The 18892-nt window shown below is 43.2% G+C and overlaps 1 protein-coding gene across 2 annotated transcripts in view; it reads left to right on the top strand.

Moving 5' to 3' along the window:
• LOC139380534 (diacylglycerol kinase eta-like) overlaps window positions 1–18863 on the top strand; it is a 78422-nt gene extending 59559 nt beyond the window's left edge. The window contains exons 15-29 of one of the 2 annotated variants that reach the window (XM_071123276.1): window positions 142–273; window positions 899–1045; window positions 3431–3548; window positions 3839–3949; window positions 4124–4220; window positions 6034–6141; window positions 7551–7664; window positions 7748–7882; window positions 8073–8233; window positions 8374–8479; window positions 8581–8673; window positions 8866–8985; window positions 9113–9218; window positions 10311–10441; window positions 14906–15202. In XM_071123276.1, the coding sequence (XP_070979377.1) occupies window positions 142–273; window positions 899–1045; window positions 3431–3548; window positions 3839–3949; window positions 4124–4220; window positions 6034–6141; window positions 7551–7664; window positions 7748–7882; window positions 8073–8233; window positions 8374–8479; window positions 8581–8673; window positions 8866–8985; window positions 9113–9218; window positions 10311–10441; window positions 14906–14992 (1766 nt within the window). In that variant the 3' untranslated portion in view covers window positions 14993–15202. Of the gene's footprint in view, window positions 1–141; window positions 274–898; window positions 1046–3430; window positions 3549–3838; window positions 3950–4123; window positions 4221–6033; window positions 6142–7550; window positions 7665–7747; window positions 7883–8072; window positions 8234–8373; window positions 8480–8580; window positions 8674–8865; window positions 8986–9112; window positions 9219–10310; window positions 10442–14905 lie in introns of both variants that reach the window. The other variant, XM_071123277.1, reaches the window with a different exon arrangement.
• Window positions 18864–18892: the final 29 nt, after the last annotated feature.

Raw genomic sequence — 18892 nt, 5'->3', positions numbered from 1 at the left:
GCAATCACTGTGTCACGTAATACAAAGTTGTAGTGTCCAATTTCCCCCCTTTCTCCCCGTAACTCCCTCTCTCATCCTCCCTCTCTCATCGTCCTCTCCCCCTCCTCTCTTACCCTCTGGCACTGCCCCCTCTCCCTCTAGTGGTGGATGAGCAGAATGCCCACACAGAGGAGCTGGAGCTGCCGTCCCCGTTGGAGTTCAGGAAGGAAGGAGAGGAGGACAACAGGGACAGTGAGAAGGACGAGGACACCAAGGAACTGGAAGCCGTGCCATGTGAGTCTCTCTCTCTCTCTCCCCCATCCACCCAGTCCTCTTTAGATCTAGAGGAGTGGATAGGGAGTAGGGGCTAAGGGTCCATTTGAATACAGATAGAGTAAGTTGTATCATACAAGAAATCACGGCAGGATCTAAACACCACCAGTTTAGTGGCCACAGAGAACACAGACTCTGTCTGACAAGCCCACACACATGATGTTTCCTGCTCTAAATATAGGATGTTGTTTTTGTAATAAGCATAGATGGGAAACCATTCTCTGTATTCCTCACTATTGGATAATAGTGGTATTTATATAGCACAGAGTGTGTGTCCTTTAGTGTGTGTGTGTGTCCTGTAGGAAGTGTCATTGTCTGTGGGACAGAGGCACTTCCTTTTTAATTATTGTTTTTTTTTTTAAAGTAATCTGCTTATTGCTTCAGATCAATGGGGATGTCACTATATTCTCCTGCGTCATCCCTTTGTTCTATCTACTCTCTCTAGATCTTTAGTACATACAGTAGTAGCAGACAGTGAATGTCTCAGTACTCACATTTCTGGTATGTCTCGGTCTTTCTCCCTGGTCTCTTTCTCCTTCCGTCTCTCTCTGGTCTCTTTCTGGTGTCTCTCTCTCTCTCTTTCTAGTGGCTAAGAGTCCATGTTCTCCTCCTGAGAGGCATGTAAGTCGCAGCAGCCAATCCTGTGGCTCGTTCTCCATCACGCCCTTCACCACCAGCAAGGAGAACCTGCCTGTACTCAACACACGCATCATCTGCCCTGGTACATCCTACGGTATATGCACTCATGTGCGCCATGCACATACATGCGCGTACACACTTCCCATTAGAGGTCTTCACGGGTCCACCCAAACACAATTACGTGGCATCTGACTAGGGACCCGAGCAGGTCCAGATTCTGACAGAATTCTAAATTCTCTCGTGTCCTGGTCGGATCTGATATGATCGTCACGGGTCTTGGGTATGTGTAATTAGAACTGATTTGCCCGTAAGGACCTGCAGAGACCCGAATGCGACTGCTGCAGTATGAAGAGAGAAAAGATTGTAGGCTATCATTTATGCTTCTGCTCTTGAGGGGCGTGTAACTTGTTGTTGTCGGCCAATCACAAGTCATTGTCAAAGTGGCTCCACAGTCAAAAAGCCTCAGTGTGTGGGAAGCAATGTAGGAGATATCTAATCGATTTAAAAGTTCAATTAGAAGGATGGACTAAAACGGCAAGAGCCAACAGCTACTTAGTTTGAAGAGAGTTATTAACTTATTTGTAATTGTAGAACGGCAAGGATTAGACCATCAGACCAGAGAATCTTGTTTCTCATGGTCTGAGAGTCATTTAGGTGTCTTTTGGCAAACTCCCAGCTGGCTGTCATGTGCATTTTACTGAGGAGTGGCTTCTGTCTGGCCACTCTACCATAAAGGCCTGATTGGTGGAGTGCTGCAGAGATGGTTGTCCTTCTGGAAGATTCTCCCATCTCCACAGAGGAACTCCGGAGCTCTGTCAGAGTAAACATTGGGTTCTTGCTCACCTCCCTGACCTCCCTTCTCCCCCGATTACTCAGTTTGGCCGGGTGCCCAGCTCTAGGAAGAATCTTGGTGGTTCCAAACTTCTTCCATTTAAGAATGATGGAGGCCACTCTGTTCTTGGGGACCTTCACTGCTGCAGAAATGTTTTGGTACCCTTCCCCAGATCTGTGTCTCGACACAAGCCTGTCTCGGAGCTCTACGGATAATTCCATGGCTTGGTTTTTGCTCTGACATGCACTGTCAACTGTTTAAGCTTATATAGACAGGTGTGTGGCTTTCCAAATCATGTCCAATCAATTGAATTTACCACAGATGGACTCCAATCAAGTTGTCGAAAGAGCTCATGGATGATAAATGGAACCTGAGCTCAATTTCGAGTGTCATAGCAAACGGTCTGAATACTTACGTAAATAAGATATTTCTGTTTTTAATATATTTGAAACCATTTCTAAAAATCAGTTTTTGCTTTGCCATTATGGGGTATTGTGTGTAGATTGATGGGGGGGAAAAAAACATGTCATCCATTTTAGAATAAGGCTGTAACGTTCGGGCCGGGTCTGGTTCTCCTTGGGCCTGTTCGAAACGGGTCTCTATATTTAAAACATGTATTTATTTGGGTACACTCTAAGAAAGAAAGGTGCTATCTAGAACCTTAAAGGGTTCTTTCAAATCAAATCAAATTGATTTATATAGCCCTTCGTACATCAGCTGATATCTCAAAGTGCTGTACAGAAACCCAGCCTAAAACCCCAAACAGCAAGCAATGCAGGTGTAGAAGCACGGTGGCTAGGAAAAACTCCATAGAAAGGACAAAACCTAGGAAGAAACCTAGAGAGGAACCAGGCTATGTGGGGTGGCAAGTCCTCTTCTGGCTGTGCCGGGTGGAGATTATAACAGAACATGGCCAAGATGTTCAAATGTTCATAAATTATCAGCATGGTCAAATAATAATAAGGCAGAACAGTTGAAACTGGAGCAGCAGCACGGCCAGGTGGACTGGGGACAGCAAGGAGTCATCTTGTCAGGTAGTCCTGAGGCATGGTGCTAGGGCTCAGGTCCTCCGAGAGAGAAAGAAAGAGAGAATTAGAGAGAGCACACTTAAATTCACACAGGACACCGAATAGGACAGGAGAAGTACTCCAGATATAACAAACTGACCCTAGCCCCCCGACACATAAACTACTGCAGCATAAATACTGGAGGCTGAGACAGGAGGGGTCAGGAGACACTGTGGCCCCATCTGAGGACACCCCCGGACAGGGCCAAACAGGAAGGATATAACCCCACCCACTTTGCCAAAGCACAGCCCCCACACCACTAGAGGGATATCTTCAACCGCCAACTTACCATCCTGAGACAAGGCCGAGTATAGCCCACAAAGATCTCTGCCACAGCACAACCCAAGGGGGGGGCGCCAACCCAGACAGGTTCTCTTTGGGAGAACCCTTTGAAGAAACCTTTTTGGGTTCTGTGAAGACCTCTACTTCACATACACACTTCATCTGCCATGGTTTGCGCTCATGCGTATACACACATATCTATTGTCTGAAATGATACACACACACCTGCCTTGGTACAAGTGCACATCCCACACACACACACAGCACTGTTTAAGAACAGCCCTGTTTCTCTGTACAGGTTTGCGTGCTGGTCTGGCAGCCTCTATAGCCGGTAGCTCCATCATCAGTAAGATGCTGCTGGCCAACATCGACCCATTTGGTGCTACGCCCTTCCTGGACTCTGACCTGGACTCACTGTAAGATCCTCTGACCTCTACCCTTTAACCCTTCATAAACCCTGACCTCCTGGACTCTGACCTGGACTCACTGTAAGATCCTCTGACCTCTACCCTTTAACCCTTCATAAACCCTGACCTCCTGGACTCGCTGTAAGACCCTCAGACCTCTGACGTCTAACCTTTAGGCTACCATATTCAGAATGTTCCCGACTTGACCTTTTTGGCGACCAGATCAAAACATTAATGTTTTCAGTTTTCAGTTGAATTGTAGTTTTCTGAACTGCCCTGTATCTATATCTCCCACACAGAGAGGGCTTTAGTGAGAAGTGTGTCATGAACAATTACTTTGGCGTTGGGCTGGATGCTAAGATCACCTTGGAGTTCAACAACAAGAGGGAGGAACACCCAGAGAAGTGCCGGTGAGCTCTAGGTTTATTTCTCCTCTCTCATCCCTCTCTACTGTCCTCTCATCCCTCTCTCGTCTATATTCTCTACCCCTTTTTCCACATTTTGTGTACACTCCTTTCTCTTCCTCACTCAGACTAAACTCCCCCCGCCTCTCTCTCTCTCTCTCTCTCTCTCTCGCTCTCTAGGAGTCGTACTAAGAACAGGGTGTGGTATGGTGTTCTGGGCACCAAGGAGCTCCTCCAGAGAACCTACAAGAACCTAGAACAGAAGGTTCAACTGGAGGTGAGAGAATTAGAATTACCATAGAATTAGAATTACTAGAAGGGTCTTTCCCATTCAAATCAATGTTTAGTGGTCGATAGAATGGCGGCCACATAGGGTGTACCACAGGGAATGATAACCAGTCCATTGCATTTGGAAAATATTCACACCCCTTCACTTTTTCTACGTTTTGTTACAGTACAGCCTTGTTCTAAAATGGATACAAAATCATCAATCTGCACACAATACCCCATTACAACAATGAGAATAGATCGTACAGTGTACCAACAATGAGAAAGCAGGTTTTTCAAATTTTGAGCAAATGTATTAAAAATAAAATACAGAAATATCTTATTTACACAAGTATTCAGACCCTTTGCTATGAGACTAGAAATTGAGCTCAGGAGCATCCTGTTTCCATTTATCATCCTTGAGATGTTTCTACAACTTGATTAGAGTCCACCTGTGGTTTATTAAATTGATTGGACATGATTTGGAAAGGCCCACACCTGTCTATATAAGGTCCCACCGTTGACAGTGCATGTCAGAGCAAAAACCAAGTTATGAGGTCGAAGGAATTGTCCATAGAGCTCCGAGACAGGATTCTGTCGAGGCACAGATCTGGGGAAGGGTACCAAAAAATGTTTGCAGCAGTGAAGGTCCCCAAGAACACAGTGGAATCCATCATTCTTAAATGGAAGAAGTTTGGAACCACCAAGACTCTCCCTAGAGCTGGCCACCAGGCCAAACTGAGCAATCGATGCAGAAGGGCCTTAGTCAGGGAGGTGCACAAGAACCCAATGGTCACTCTGACAGTGCTCCTGAGTTCCTCTGTGGAGATGGGAGAACCTTCTAGAAGTAGAACATTCTCTGCAGCACTCCACCAATCAGGCCTTTATGGTAGAGTGGCCAGATGGAAGCCACTCTACAGTAAAAGGCACATGACAGCCCGCTTTGTGTTTGCCAAAAGACACCTAAAGGACTCAGACCATGAGAAAATATGGTCTGATGAAACCAAATTTAAAATCTTTGGCCTGAATGCCAAGCGTCACGTCTGGAGGAAACCTGACACCATCCCTACGGTGAAGCATGGTGGTGGCAGCATCATGCTGTGGGGATGTTTTTCAGCGGCAGGGACTGGGAGACCAGTCAGGATTGAGGGAAAGATGAACAGAGAAAAGTACAGCGATCCTTGATAAAGACCTGCTCCAGAACGCTCAGGACCTCAGACTGGGGCAAAGGTTCACCTCCCAACAGGACAATGACCCTAAGCACACAGCCAAGATAATGCAGGAGTGGCTGCGGGACAAGTCTCTGAATGTCCTTTAGTGACCCAGCCAGAGCCCGGACTTGAACCCAATCTAACAACTCTGGAGAGACCTGAAAATAGCTGTGCAGCGACGCTCCCCATCCAACCTGACAGACCTTGACAGGATCCGCATAGAAGAATGTGAGAAACTCCCCAAATACAGGTGTGCCAAGCTTGTAGCGTCATACCCAAGACTCGAGCCAGTAATCTCTGCCAAAGGTGCTTCAACAAAGTACTGAGTAAATGGTCTGAATACTTATGTAAGTGTGATATTTCCGTTTTTTTATTCGTATAAATTTGCTATAAAAAAAAAAATGTTTTTTGCTTCGTCATTATGGGGTATTGTGTGTAGATTGATGAGGAAAAAAAACAATGTGATAAATTTTAGACTAAGGCTTTAACTTAACAAAATGTGGAAAACGTCAAAGGGTCTGAATAGTTTCTGAATGCACTGTACATACCCCTGGCCAGTCTGCAGCTTCTTCGTGTTGAAATAGAACCTAACTAACTCTTTGTGTGTTCCAGTGTGACGGTCAGTACATCCCCCTGCCCAGCCTTCAGGGCATCGCGGTGCTGAACATCCCCAGCTACGCTGGAGGAACCAACTTCTGGGGAGGCACCAAGGAGGATGACGTGAGTACTGTTCTCTCTGTCTGTGTCTGTGTGTGTGTGTGTGTGTGTGTGTGTGTGTGTGTACTACTCGGCTTGTCTCGTCTTGTACTACTCGGCTTCCTGAGGATGATGTACAGGAGGCTAAATGAGAATCAGGCTTCTGGTATTTGCACGGGATGACCTGTTTACGCCACTAAGTGGCACCTCAATTCTTACGACCATACTGATAATACTGCCTTTGTCATTCTATGTGTACAACACCTTTCCAGATCCCAAGGACTCTTGTTGTCTTGGTTGTCACTTAGTGGCTGCTGACTCAGTCTTGTTAGAGAAGAGAATGATAACACTTCTGGGTTATTGTTGTTCAATAACGTGTGTTTTATTACTGGAGCTGTGACGTTTTAAATGTGTTTAAACCCTCTCCTCTCGCTCCCAGTGTCGGGGCCTGAGTATGACCCCTGGTGAGAGAGTTGGCCGCCTATCGACTTGTTTGTTTAAGACTCAGATAGTACAAGGGCTGCTGACGGATTGGAGTGTCGGTTTGCTACACACGCGCAGACGCACACACACTCACACGCACACACACGCACACACACGCACACCTCCCTGGTGTGGCCCCTAGTCCAGTGAGGTTACCTCTGTCTGTGACGTGGTGGTGTTATGTAATGGCTGTGCTGGGGCAGAGGAAGCAGCTGGGAGAGAACATTCAGTGGAACTGATCCAACACACACGTCATCCTGAAAGTTTACTCTCTTGTCTGTAAACACACACATACACACTTACAGTAAATTCACACGCACACACATACTTATTTCTTAGCCTGTGTTCAAACTATAAACCATCTACAGACCTGACTGTTTTGGCCACAATGAAAACATACCAATGTGTTATTGTGAGTAGGTCTCCACCTAGTGGAATTAGTCTGAACTACAATACAATATCTCACAACCTCTCTCTCTCTTTGAGCCTTTGACGTGCAGCCGGCTGAATAGTACAGATCTGCATTAAAGTGGCATTTCCGAGTGTATCGGAGCAGAGAAATTGTGCAGTAGAATGATGTCTAATTCATCACTACCTTGACCTTATCATGGACAATGTGGACAGAGAAATCAATATCAAGTCAGAGAGACCTTTAACTCCAGAGTCTTTCAATCTAAATTCTAACTCCTCGTTTTCACGAGATGATTTGGAGGTAAAGGAATTGTCAGAAAAAAAAAATATTTTTCAATGGAGGGTGATGGTGGTGGTGATGGTGATTGTGATAAGGATGATGAGGCTGATGTACCACAAGAAAAATCCCCCCCCCCCCCCCCCCCCACACAGTGAGCATCATCAAAATGCTTTAAAGCAATGTACTGTAAATGTGTTCGTTGTGTTTTAACCCCTTCCTCTATTATTGTGTGTGTGTTGTGTGTTGTGTGTGTGTTTAGATCTTCTGTGCCCCGTCGTTCGATGATAAAATCCTGGAGGTGGTAGCAGTGTTCGGCAGTATGCAGATGGCTGTGTCCAGAGTCATCAAACTACAACACCACCGCATAGCACAGGTAACACACCCGTGCGAACGCGCACACACTACTTGTATCATACTGTGGTTTTTCGCCATTATGACTCTTTCCTCCCCCGTCAGTGTCGCTCAGTGAAGATCACAATCCTGGGAGATGAGGGTGTTCCTATCCAAGTGGACGGAGAGGCCTGGGTACAACCTCCTGGTGTCATCAAGATCCAACACAAGAACCGAGCCCAGATGTTGACCAGAGACAGGGTGAGCGAAGTAGGGATGGAGTCCCAGAGTGTGAGAACAAAAGGACATGCAGTCAATGGGCGATAATATAGAGAGGGAGGGAGAGAGAGAAAGAGATGCTAAGAGGAAGAAAGAGAAGGGTATGCCCAAGATGCTCTGTCTGTGGATGTGAACTGTTCTCCCTGTGTGTCCCCTTCCTGTCCGTGTGCAGGCGTTTGAGAACACTCTGAAGTCGTGGGAGGACAAGCTGAAGTATGACAAACTGCCCCTGCGGCCTCACCTCTACTCCCAGCAGTCTGTGGACCTGGCCACTGAGGAGGAGGTAGCCCTCGTACAGCTGGTTGCCCGTGCTGCGGACGAGCTCATCACCAGGTACACACACATACGCAACCACCTCATTTCGCTCCATTCTACACTGTTATCTGTCCTTTATATTGAATACTGTACCTGTAGAAACCCTCTGTCAATCAGCAGTCAGAACTCTGCCCTCTGACTCCCCTCTCCAATCACAGGATCTGTGAGGCAGCCAAGACCAATGGGCTTCTAGAGCAGGAGCTTGCTCACGCCGTCAACGCCTCGTCACATGCCATCAACAAGACGCACCCCAAGTTCCCAGAGGTTAGGGACATCATCAACAGGTTGTCTGTGTGATGGGAGGAGTGTGTGTGGGGGATTTTAGTTGTCTAATATCAGGTTTGTTTGTATTGCCTTGTCGCCAGAGTATGGCCAGGAACACAGCTATAGAAGTAGCCAGCAATGTGAAGGCTTTACACAACGAAACTGAATCCCTTCTGGTGGGACGAGTATCACTGGTGAGTTACAATCTAAGAAGATGTGCAGGGTCTAGGATCAGTTTAGCCTTCCTAAATCCTAACCTGAACCATTTAGGAGGGAATACGCCAAACTGACCTTTGATCAGTACCAAAGGACAACTTCGTCTTACACAGTCTCTCTACAGAAATGTATCCTTCCTGCCCAACGTGTGTGTGTGTGTCCATCTGCAGCAACTGGAACCATCAGATGAAGAGTCTTTATCCAGTGCTCTGCAGAGTGTGGAGATGGAGCTAGGCAAACTCGTGGATATCCCCTGGTTATACCATATACTGCAGCCCAATGAAGATGAGGTGAGAACACACACACACACACACACACACACACACACACACACACACACACACACACACACACACACACACACACACACACACACACACACACACACTTCTAATCCTACACTTGTGTCCCTCTCAGGACCCCTCATTAGAGTATGGCAAGAGGAACAGTCGTAGCAGCATGTTCAGAATTGTGCCAAAGTTCAAGAAAGAGAAAGCTACCAAGAAGACCAGCCCTCAGTCAGGTACGTGTTGTTCTTCTGCGTCTCTCTCCACAGGCTTTGTACACACACACACACACACAAACACACACACAACACAAGTGTGTATATAATGTGTAAATATCACAATACGTAAGTAACTACATAGGTTTAGAACTAAGGTCTTTACGTCTCTATGGCCTACATATAGTGGTTGAAATGCATTATAACCACCCAGTGTGGTGTCAGGGATTGTCTCTGTGATCTCTGTCTCCCCGGGTCCTCAGTCTGACCCAGCCATCCAAGAGCACCCCTCTTTTCTCTGTTCATGGTCTCATCCACCTGTCTACGCATGTACAGCAGGCACAAACCAAGGCCAACGACAGGGTGAGGGTGGTGGACGCAGGGCCAAAAACCCTGGGGTTGCCCAGAGAAAGACATTTTCTGTATTAGAACACCTTTTTGCCTTCATGACGACTGATACAACTGAACATTGACTGCATTTGTTTATGAATATTACTGGCAATTGAACATGAAAACAAGCCATTTCTACTGTAGGGTTTCTCGTCTCATTGTTTTGGGGTGAAATGAGATATGATGCCAGACAGACAGTAGAATGGATACAAATAGAATGTCAGGGGATGGCAGGTCCTCTGCTTTAGGACCATGTCTGATATGTTGGGAGTGTGTTAGTCCTGCCTACAGTGAGGCAGGGCAAGGTGTTGATTGGGTGGGGCATTCCTGTAGGTTGCACAGGCTTCCACCTCCCTCTCCCTCCTACGTCCTGTACGTCTGTGTTCTGATTGGTGGATAACCTGCATGCCCTCAGCCTCTCTGGAAGGCCATTGGCCACAGCCCTGTTTTTCCGACCAACCAACCTCTGACATCTCTGTTAACCCCTCCTCTTTCCCGCCATCCGCTGCCGCATTTCCTCTCCCTCCCTCCCTTTCCTTCTCTACCTCTCCTCCTCTCCCTGTTTTCCTATCCCTCTATTGGGATTTTATTTCTGAGTGTGTGTATGTCTGTGTATACAAGCGTGTGTTTGGATGTGGGTGTGCTTCCCAATTTGTGTGTGTGTGCACGCGAGCGAGGGTCTCACACTGAGCGAGCCCCTTCTTGCTCTATATGTGTGTGTAGTCGAGAGATGGGGCACAGAGGAAGTGGGCGTCTGGCTGGAGCAACTCAGTCTGGGAGAGTACAGAGACACCTTCACACGCCACGACATCCGAGGCTCGGAACTGCTGCACCTGGAGAGGAGGGACCTGAAGGTACACACACACACACACACTCAAACATAACACACACCGAGACACACACACACACACACACACTCAAACATAATGCACACACAAACGCTAATACATACACACACGCTAATTCATATACACACACACACACACACACACACACGTTACCTCATCTATCCCCAGATCAACTCTCTTTCTCTCTTCCTCTCCGTTTCTCTCCATCTCTTTCTCTCTGATTCTGTTGGCCGTTAGTTGTCTCCCTGTTTGCTACTCTGTGCTGCACTGCTCTGCTTGGCTTCCTCTGTGTGTGAGAGTGTTGCTTACCTACCGCAGGAGACTGGCTGCAACTCACTAACCCCCCAGTCTCCAATGGTACTGTGTGTGAACTGGGAATGGGACAGGGCTGGGGGAATGGGGAGGGGAGGGAGGGCTGGGGGGTGTGGGAGGGGTCAGGAAGGGGTGTGTGAGTGAACATGCTTTTCTTGGCGTGATGCTTAACATGGGTGACAGATACTTGGAGTTATAGGAGAAAGATGTCCAATGTTGACTCCACTCTGAGAAAATATCTCAGCGAGAACAATTTAGACACCTTGTTTATGACCAGAACATCCAATGGAGATGATGGAGTGTCATTTAAACAATGTTTTTTGAATAGACTAAAAAGTCTATCAGAGTTTCATGTACCAGTGACCCTATGGGATATACAGTGGGGGGGGGGGGGGGGGGGGGGGCAAAGAGTGAGGAATGAGGGCAAAGTGAGTAGGATGACTTTCTGACATTCCTAATAGACACACACATGCACACATCCATATGAGCAACAGGCCTACCATACCTTGGACTGTGCCAGTGTTTCTTTCTCTCTGTGTATGTGTGTGTGTGTGTGTGTGTGTCCCCATTCCAAATCTGTCCCATCCATGTTGCTATGGAAATACCATCATTACCCAATGAAAAAAAACATAATTAGATTTTTTTTTTCTAAACACTATTATTTCTTAACACTATTAACACCTTGCGAAAGTATTCGGCCCCCTTGAACTTTGCGACCTTTTGCCACATTTCAGGCTTCAAACATAAAGATATAAAACTGTTTTTTTTGTGAAGAATCAACAACAAGTGGGACACAATCATGAAGTGGAACGACATTTATTGGATATTTCAAACTTTTTTAACAAATCAAAAACTGAAAAATTGGGCGTGCAAAATTATTCAGCCCCTTTACTTTCAGTGCAGCAAACTCTCTCCAGAAGTTCAGTGAGGATCTCTGAATGATCCAATGTTGACCTAAATGACTAATGATGATAAATACAATCCACCTGTGTGTAATCAAGTCTCCGTATAAATGCACCTGCACTGTGATAGTCTCAGAGGTCCGTTAAAGGCGCAGAGAGCATCATGAAGAACAAGGAACACACCAGGCAGGTCCGAGATACTGTTGTGAAGAAGTTTAAAGCCGGATTTGGATACAAAAGATTTCCCAAGCTTTAAACATCCCAAGGAGCACTGTGCAAGCGATAATATTGAAATGGAAGGAGTATCAGACCACTGCAAATCTACCAAGACCTGGCCGTCCCTCTAAACTTTCAGCTCATACAAGGAGAAGACTGATCAGAGATGCAGCCAAGAGGCCCATGATCACTCTGGATGAACTGCAGAGATCTACAGCTGAGGTGGGAGACTCTGTCCATAGGACAACAATCAGTCGTATATTGCACAAATCTGGCCTTTATGGAAGAGTGGCAAGAAGAAAGCCATTTCTTAAAGATATCCATAAAAAGTGTCGTTTAAAGTTTGCCACAAGCCACCTGGGAGACACACCAAACATGTGGAAGAAGGTGCTCTGGTCAGATGAAACCAAAATTGAACTTTTTGGCAACAATGCAAAACGTTATGTTTGGCGTAAAAGCAACACAGCTGAACACACCATCCCCACTGTCAAACATGGTGGTGGCAGCATCATGGTTTGGGCCTGCTTTTCTTCAGCAGGGACAGGGAAGATTGTTAAAATTGATTAGAAGATGGATGGAGCCAAATACAGGACCATTCTGGAAGAAAACCTGATGGAGTCTGCAAAAGACCTGAGACTGGGACGGAGATTTGCCTTCCAACAAGACAATGATCCAAAACATAAAGCAAAATCTACAATGGAATGGTTCAAAAATAAACATATCCAGGTGTTAGAATGGCCAAGTCAAAGTCCAGACCTGAATCCAATCGAGAATCTGTTCACAAATGCTCTCCATCCAACCTCACTGAGTTTTGCAAGGAGGAATGGGAAAAAAGTTCAGTCTCTCGATGTGCAAAACTGATAGAGACATACCCCAAGCGACGTACAGCTGTAATCGCAGCAAAAGGTGGCGCTACAAAGTATTAACTTAAGGGGGCTGAATAATTTTGCCCACCCAATTTTTCAGTTTTTGATTTGTTAAAAAAGTTTGAAATATCCAATAAATGTCGTTCCACTTCATGATTGTGTCCCACTTGTTGTTGATTCTTCACAAAAAAATACAGTTTTATATCTTTATGTTTGAAGCCTGAAATGTGGCAAAAGGTCGCAAAGTTCAAGGGGGCCGAATACTTTCGCAAGGCACTGTAATTATAATTCATCATATTTAGAAACATGGTAACATTTTACTTAAAGGACCCATGCAGATGTTTTTATATCAACGTGAAAGCATTTCTGGGTAACAATTAAGTACCTTACTGTAATTGTATTTAATAAAACAAAATAGCTTCTTAGTAATGGGACATTTCTCAAAACAAGAATTTTGCTAGGACTGTCTGGGAGTGGTGAGGGGATAACTGAAAACTAGCTGTTATTGGCAGAGAGGTTTGGAACTGTTTTTGTATTGGTCTATAAACTCATTTAACGTATGGTGATGTCACCATGGAAGGCCAAAACTCCCTCCCACCAAAACAGGCTGAAATTTCAGGTGGCCTTTTCAAACAGCTGTTACAATAAAAGGGCATTATCATAATTGTCACAATTTCACAGTAATATTCCAACCTCTTAGTGTGGAAATATATATAAAACACAGTTAAATCACATTTTTGACTGCACTGAGCCTTTAACACTTACAGGTAAAATGCATTATGATGCAGTTATAATGCATTGTAAGACTTGTCATACGCATGTAAAAGGCTCTTCCCACTGGGCAAAAACTGGTTGAATCAACGTTGTTTCCACGTCATCTCAACAAACCCCAAAATATGTGATGACATTGAATCAATGTGGAAAACTGATTGGATTTACAGAAAGTCATCAACATACTGGAATTTCGTTGTTTTTTTCTCCCCCCAATTTATTACGAAAATGTTACTTAAAATGTACTTAAACATGACGGCTTTTTTTCCCACCTTGTTTGACTACCCAACCAATTGTAAATCAAAACTAGACGTTGAAATGACGTCTGTGCCCAGTGGGTTATAATGCTTTGCAGCATGTAAGTATTAAACATATTATAATTAAGCAATACGGCCTGAAGGGGTGTGATGTAAATGGCCAATATACCAAGGCTAAGGGCTGTTCTTAAGCACGACGCAACGCGGAGTGCCTGGATACAGCCCTTAGCCGTGGTATATTGTCCATATACCACAAACCCCTGAGGTGTCTTGTTGCTATTATAAACTGGTTACTAATGTAATTAATTGTCATACCCATGTTATTCAGCCAATCAGCATTCAGGGCTTGAACCATCCAGTTTATAATCCCTATTATAAGATATTTTGAGTGCCGAAAGCATGACATTTGGCTTTAATTGGTATTATCAAACTATCACACAGAAAATGGCCAAAGGATCATAAATACAAACAGTGGCAGCTACATGCTGTTCAGTAGCGTGCTCCACGTTTGAATATTTGCGATGGTTATTGAAAGGTAGGTACAGCACAACACATCTGTTCACACTGTCTGTTTTGTCATTGACCAGAAGATCTATTTTTTTTACAGTACATGACCTGTTGCTTTGTAACATCTGGCACTATGAGACATATTCAGCACACATGAAGTGAAACGTCTATTACTGGCTACCTTTAAAGCTAGATTCCTTAGTTGCTACATTTTTTTTTTGGACTTATATATTAATCATATATACTTGTTGATTCCTGAAGTATATAACTCATAAATCCATTGTGGACTTCATTTAACTGTCATACCCCATCAGAACCCAACATATAAGATTATTTTACTCCAATGTTTGTAAACAACTAAATATAAACAAACATTGTATCGCCTCAAAACATGGTTAAAACTATCATTTTTATATAATGGATGGTCAGTCTATGCATCCATAGCCCTGTCTATGAATTTGAGAGTGGTTACATTTCTCCAGACCCATCCCATAGCTTTTTACCAACTGCCTTGTTTTTGTTTGAACTCTGGATTCTAGCTTTAAGAGGTCCTATATAGTGATATACACTGAGTTCTATAATTATTTTGTTTTTAAATAGTAGAATCAATGTTCTTAAGATGTCATCGTCTCTCCACAGGATCTGGGGATATCGAAAGTGGGTCATATGAAGAGAATTCTTCAGGGAACTAAGGACCTGGCTAAGACCGCCATGATTGACCTCTAACCCAGAAGTAGTTGGAGAGGAAGTGCCCCTCCACCACAGAGGAAGAATTTTGGAGCTCCGCAGGAAGAGCTGAATACCTGGTATCTTGGGATGAATGGATGGATTTGATCCTTTGGATGCATTTGGGAAGGCTGTTTCAGAGAAGCTTTAGAACAGAAATGTTTTAGTGAGGCTGTGATTGGTGCCAAAATGGAAGATGGAACTTGAAAGCTGTTGACAGTGCAAAGAAGGAAGTAATGGATCTTCACAAAAAGCCATTTTTCTAAAATCATATTACCATTCATGGCACAATCAGGTATGCAACTTATCATCATTAGAAAAGTTTGATTGGTCGCCTGGCATCGTAGAGAAGGCCCAATCCAAGTAGCAACAAGGTGACTTCCATGAGTGTGTCCTACCAGCGGGGTGTGAGTGTGTCCAGTTCAATACAGTACCGTATGGCTTTGTGATTGGCTTACTGGCCCTTTGCTTAGCAGTAGATGGCTACAGATGCAACACGACAGTCACAATATCTTGCTTTCACTGTTTACACCAGAGGAGATGGCCTACGTCCCAAATGGCACCCTATTCCCCATGTAGAGCTCTACTTTTGAGTGGTGCACTATGTAGGGAATAGGGTGGGATTACAGATGTGCCCTGGAAGAAGGAGAGATGCAACATCACAACCTAAAGAGAGGGAAGCGAGGTCTCTGAAAACAGGGAGACATATGTTGCATGCTATGCTAGCTTGACTTTGGATATCTATTTGGAATTGCATGAATCGTGTTTAGATTTTTTTGGTGTAAAAAGATAACACTTGAACAAGTTTTTTTTTGTTTTATGACTTTAGTATTATTATGCCATTTGTTACTACTGAAAGCATCATTTTGGTTTGAATAGAAAAAAGGTGTTGACTTTTATTTATTTGTTTTTGCACGATGATTCTGTGTCAAAGACCTATGTCGTGTGCCATATTTTAGTCATTTTATTGTAAATGTGCTTTATTGGTAAGAAAACATCAGAATTTAAGACAAGTTATCAGATTACATATTAGGAGTTATGTTTTGTCATTTGACACGTTTTCTGTTGATGTGAAAATCAGTACCAAAGTGAATGTCCAAGACACTTCCGAACTTAAATGTTAACTTTGAAAGTAGTGAAAATATTGTTATAATGTGTTTGAGATAAATATCAGTTACGTATAGAGGGAGTGAATTTGCTGGTTGTAAAAGCTAACAATTTCATATTTTTATGGAATACTTAATAGGCACTTTTCCATTTTGGGTGTTTGCAAAGATACATCATCATATCAGTAAACACATTTCACTTCAATCTTTAGCATTTAAACATTTCACAGAGTAACACTATGGTAGTGGGAATAGGAGTTATACATTGATTTATGTAGAGCAGCTGAGGAGCAAAGGAGTCTTGCATATGTGCAGCCTTTCTAAATTGCTCAGTGTGATATGTAATGTTAATAGGACACTTATTTTGTTAGATTGGTTGCATTACAGGGTATATTTGTATGTGATGCTAAGTATGCATTGTATATATGCAATCTAAACCAGTGTATGCGTACACTGTTAGTAGCTATTCTAGTCCAATGCCTTTTGTAGATTGCTGACATGACATGAAGTGTCAACAGCTAACACGTTTTGATGACATCGTTTATTCATTTGCGCCATAAACACCAATTGTAGACGATTGTTTCGGTTAAGTAGACTAATCTCTCCTGTATGTGTTTAATGCTGTTGTATTTGAATGGAGGTGCAATACTGTAGTGGTTTTGATACAGTTTCTCTGACGTGTCGTTTCGCTGTGGGGAAAACCGAAAAGGTTTTATATACACAGACGGACTTTTAAATGAAAGAGCGTTTTTTTAACTAGTTCATTTCAATTCAAAGATTCTTCCAACATCTCACTGGTTTTTTAGTCTCGTTCCTCTGTGCTTCCAGGATGATTCTCAAAGCAGGGAATCATAGACTGTTGAACGGGCAGACCTGACTGTTGTTCTATGTGTTTCTATACCATCCCTTGTATGTTCATTTACATCAGCTAAATACTTAGCAACAACTGTATGTTTATCATCGATCGGCCAACCTGTATTATCAATTGGTCCAATGATTATTTTTATAATCATTTTTTACCTGGAACAAAACTGTTCATGTCAGGATCTTGGTTCGCTTTATTGTACAGTCCTGTACCCCAATCTACTACCAAATGGAAATAGGAAATTATCATTTCATGATCACATGGTAATTATATTTAGGCTTCTTTGGGATTCATTGAGAAAGAAATGAATCTTTTTGGTACCAGTTGGTTACCAATTGTGTTAATTTATTTGAAGTTGGCGTCAGAAAGTAGCTTGTATCTAATACTCCATAATTGTGCCGTGTAAATATAGGACTGTAAAATACAGCATTCCCTACAATATTCTTAGAGGGTGCCACATATCACAACTTGAAATTCCTAGTTTCCCACCAACCTCTCTTTCGGTGACTTCTTTAAGAGAATTGACATTATCAAGAAGCATATAGACTATCCTCACAGTCAAGTATTTTTTTAATAACATGAAACCCAAATCATGAGGCCTTTAAATGTCCTGAAACGCAAACTTTTTTTTCTAGTCCTACCTTAGTAAAAAATAGTCTAGACAAAATAAAATGTGCTTTATTGCAAGTATGATTGTTGTAAAAAAATAAAATAATAGTAATTCAAGTTCATAGCCCCAAGCTAGCTAGGTTCCTAACCAAAGATATGAATTAAACATATTCTGAACTTTCAATCTTTTATGAAATCCTAAGTACCCAACCCACAATTCTTGATCATTAACTGTATGTCAGTCATTGTGTGACAGTCAGATGACGATCAGTTCTTTGTTTGTGCCACAGTCATGTCTTGTTGTCTTTAAGTGGCTTTGTTATGGGCTGGTATCACAGACATATTGAATATGGATTCATTTTAAGTAGGCCTAGCTCTTGTTCTCAGAGTGGTTTAACATTCCAATACATAGTTCTGTATTCATATTAAAACCACATTTTCAGTAGTCTGAATTCAAGTGCAATCTAGGTAGTTTATGTCTGTGTTTTCAGCTCAAATGTGCGTTTTCTCACTGCAGGTCAAACTCAAAGCTTTAGTTCACAGGCTATGTGTGTCTGTCTGAAGGGTCTCTGCCTGGTTTTGCATGACTGTGTTAGACCCCACTCCAGGCTTAGAGACAGAGAGCGCTTGAGTTCTCCAACCTGGGGAGAGGTTTCCCGTACGCACAGATCTAAGATCAGCTTACCTCCCCCAATCCTTACCATAACCATTAGAAGGGGAAAACGCAAAACTGACCTTAGATCAGCATCCAAGGGCAACTTCAACCTACTCCATGTTTTCCAGTGTTGTGTATATATAATGCTGCAAACTGCCTGGTTTTCATAAACCAACCAAACCCTATGTGAGGATATTTTAGGATGATGGTCTATAACATGGTGGAAGAGAAGTGAGTTTCATTTGTTTACATTATGTTTACAATGGCACAGTTTTAAGAATACATATACATAGATATACAATATTTGCATATTTATTGCCTAAGGTTAAACAATATGATGATGTGTAACTGTGTTTTCATCTTTGGAATATAATGTTACAGTTGTGACCTGTGTTACTATCTGGATGATTTTGGTAAAGTAGTTGGTCATTTTTATGACTAATAAGTGACTGTTTGCTGTGCCTTTTTATGGTTAGAATGCATGGTTAACTATTTATTACGATATGGAAGTCACTGAGATGTGTATTTTTGTATTCTGATTAAATAAATGGCTCAACTTTGTTGTACATTTTCTTAGGCGCCTTAAAAACAAGGCTATCGGGTTCATATCTTCCTTCTTCAATAAAAGTGAAAGCATACACAATGTGTTTCCTGCCTAGCATTAG

Source organism: Oncorhynchus clarkii, chromosome 22, assembly GCF_045791955.1.
Source record: "Oncorhynchus clarkii lewisi isolate Uvic-CL-2024 chromosome 22, UVic_Ocla_1.0, whole genome shotgun sequence".
NCBI classification, from domain to species: Eukaryota; Metazoa; Chordata; class Actinopteri; order Salmoniformes; family Salmonidae; genus Oncorhynchus; species Oncorhynchus clarkii.
Note: the sequence above shows the minus strand (reverse complement) of the source record. Positions and strands in the feature narration are given on the sequence as shown.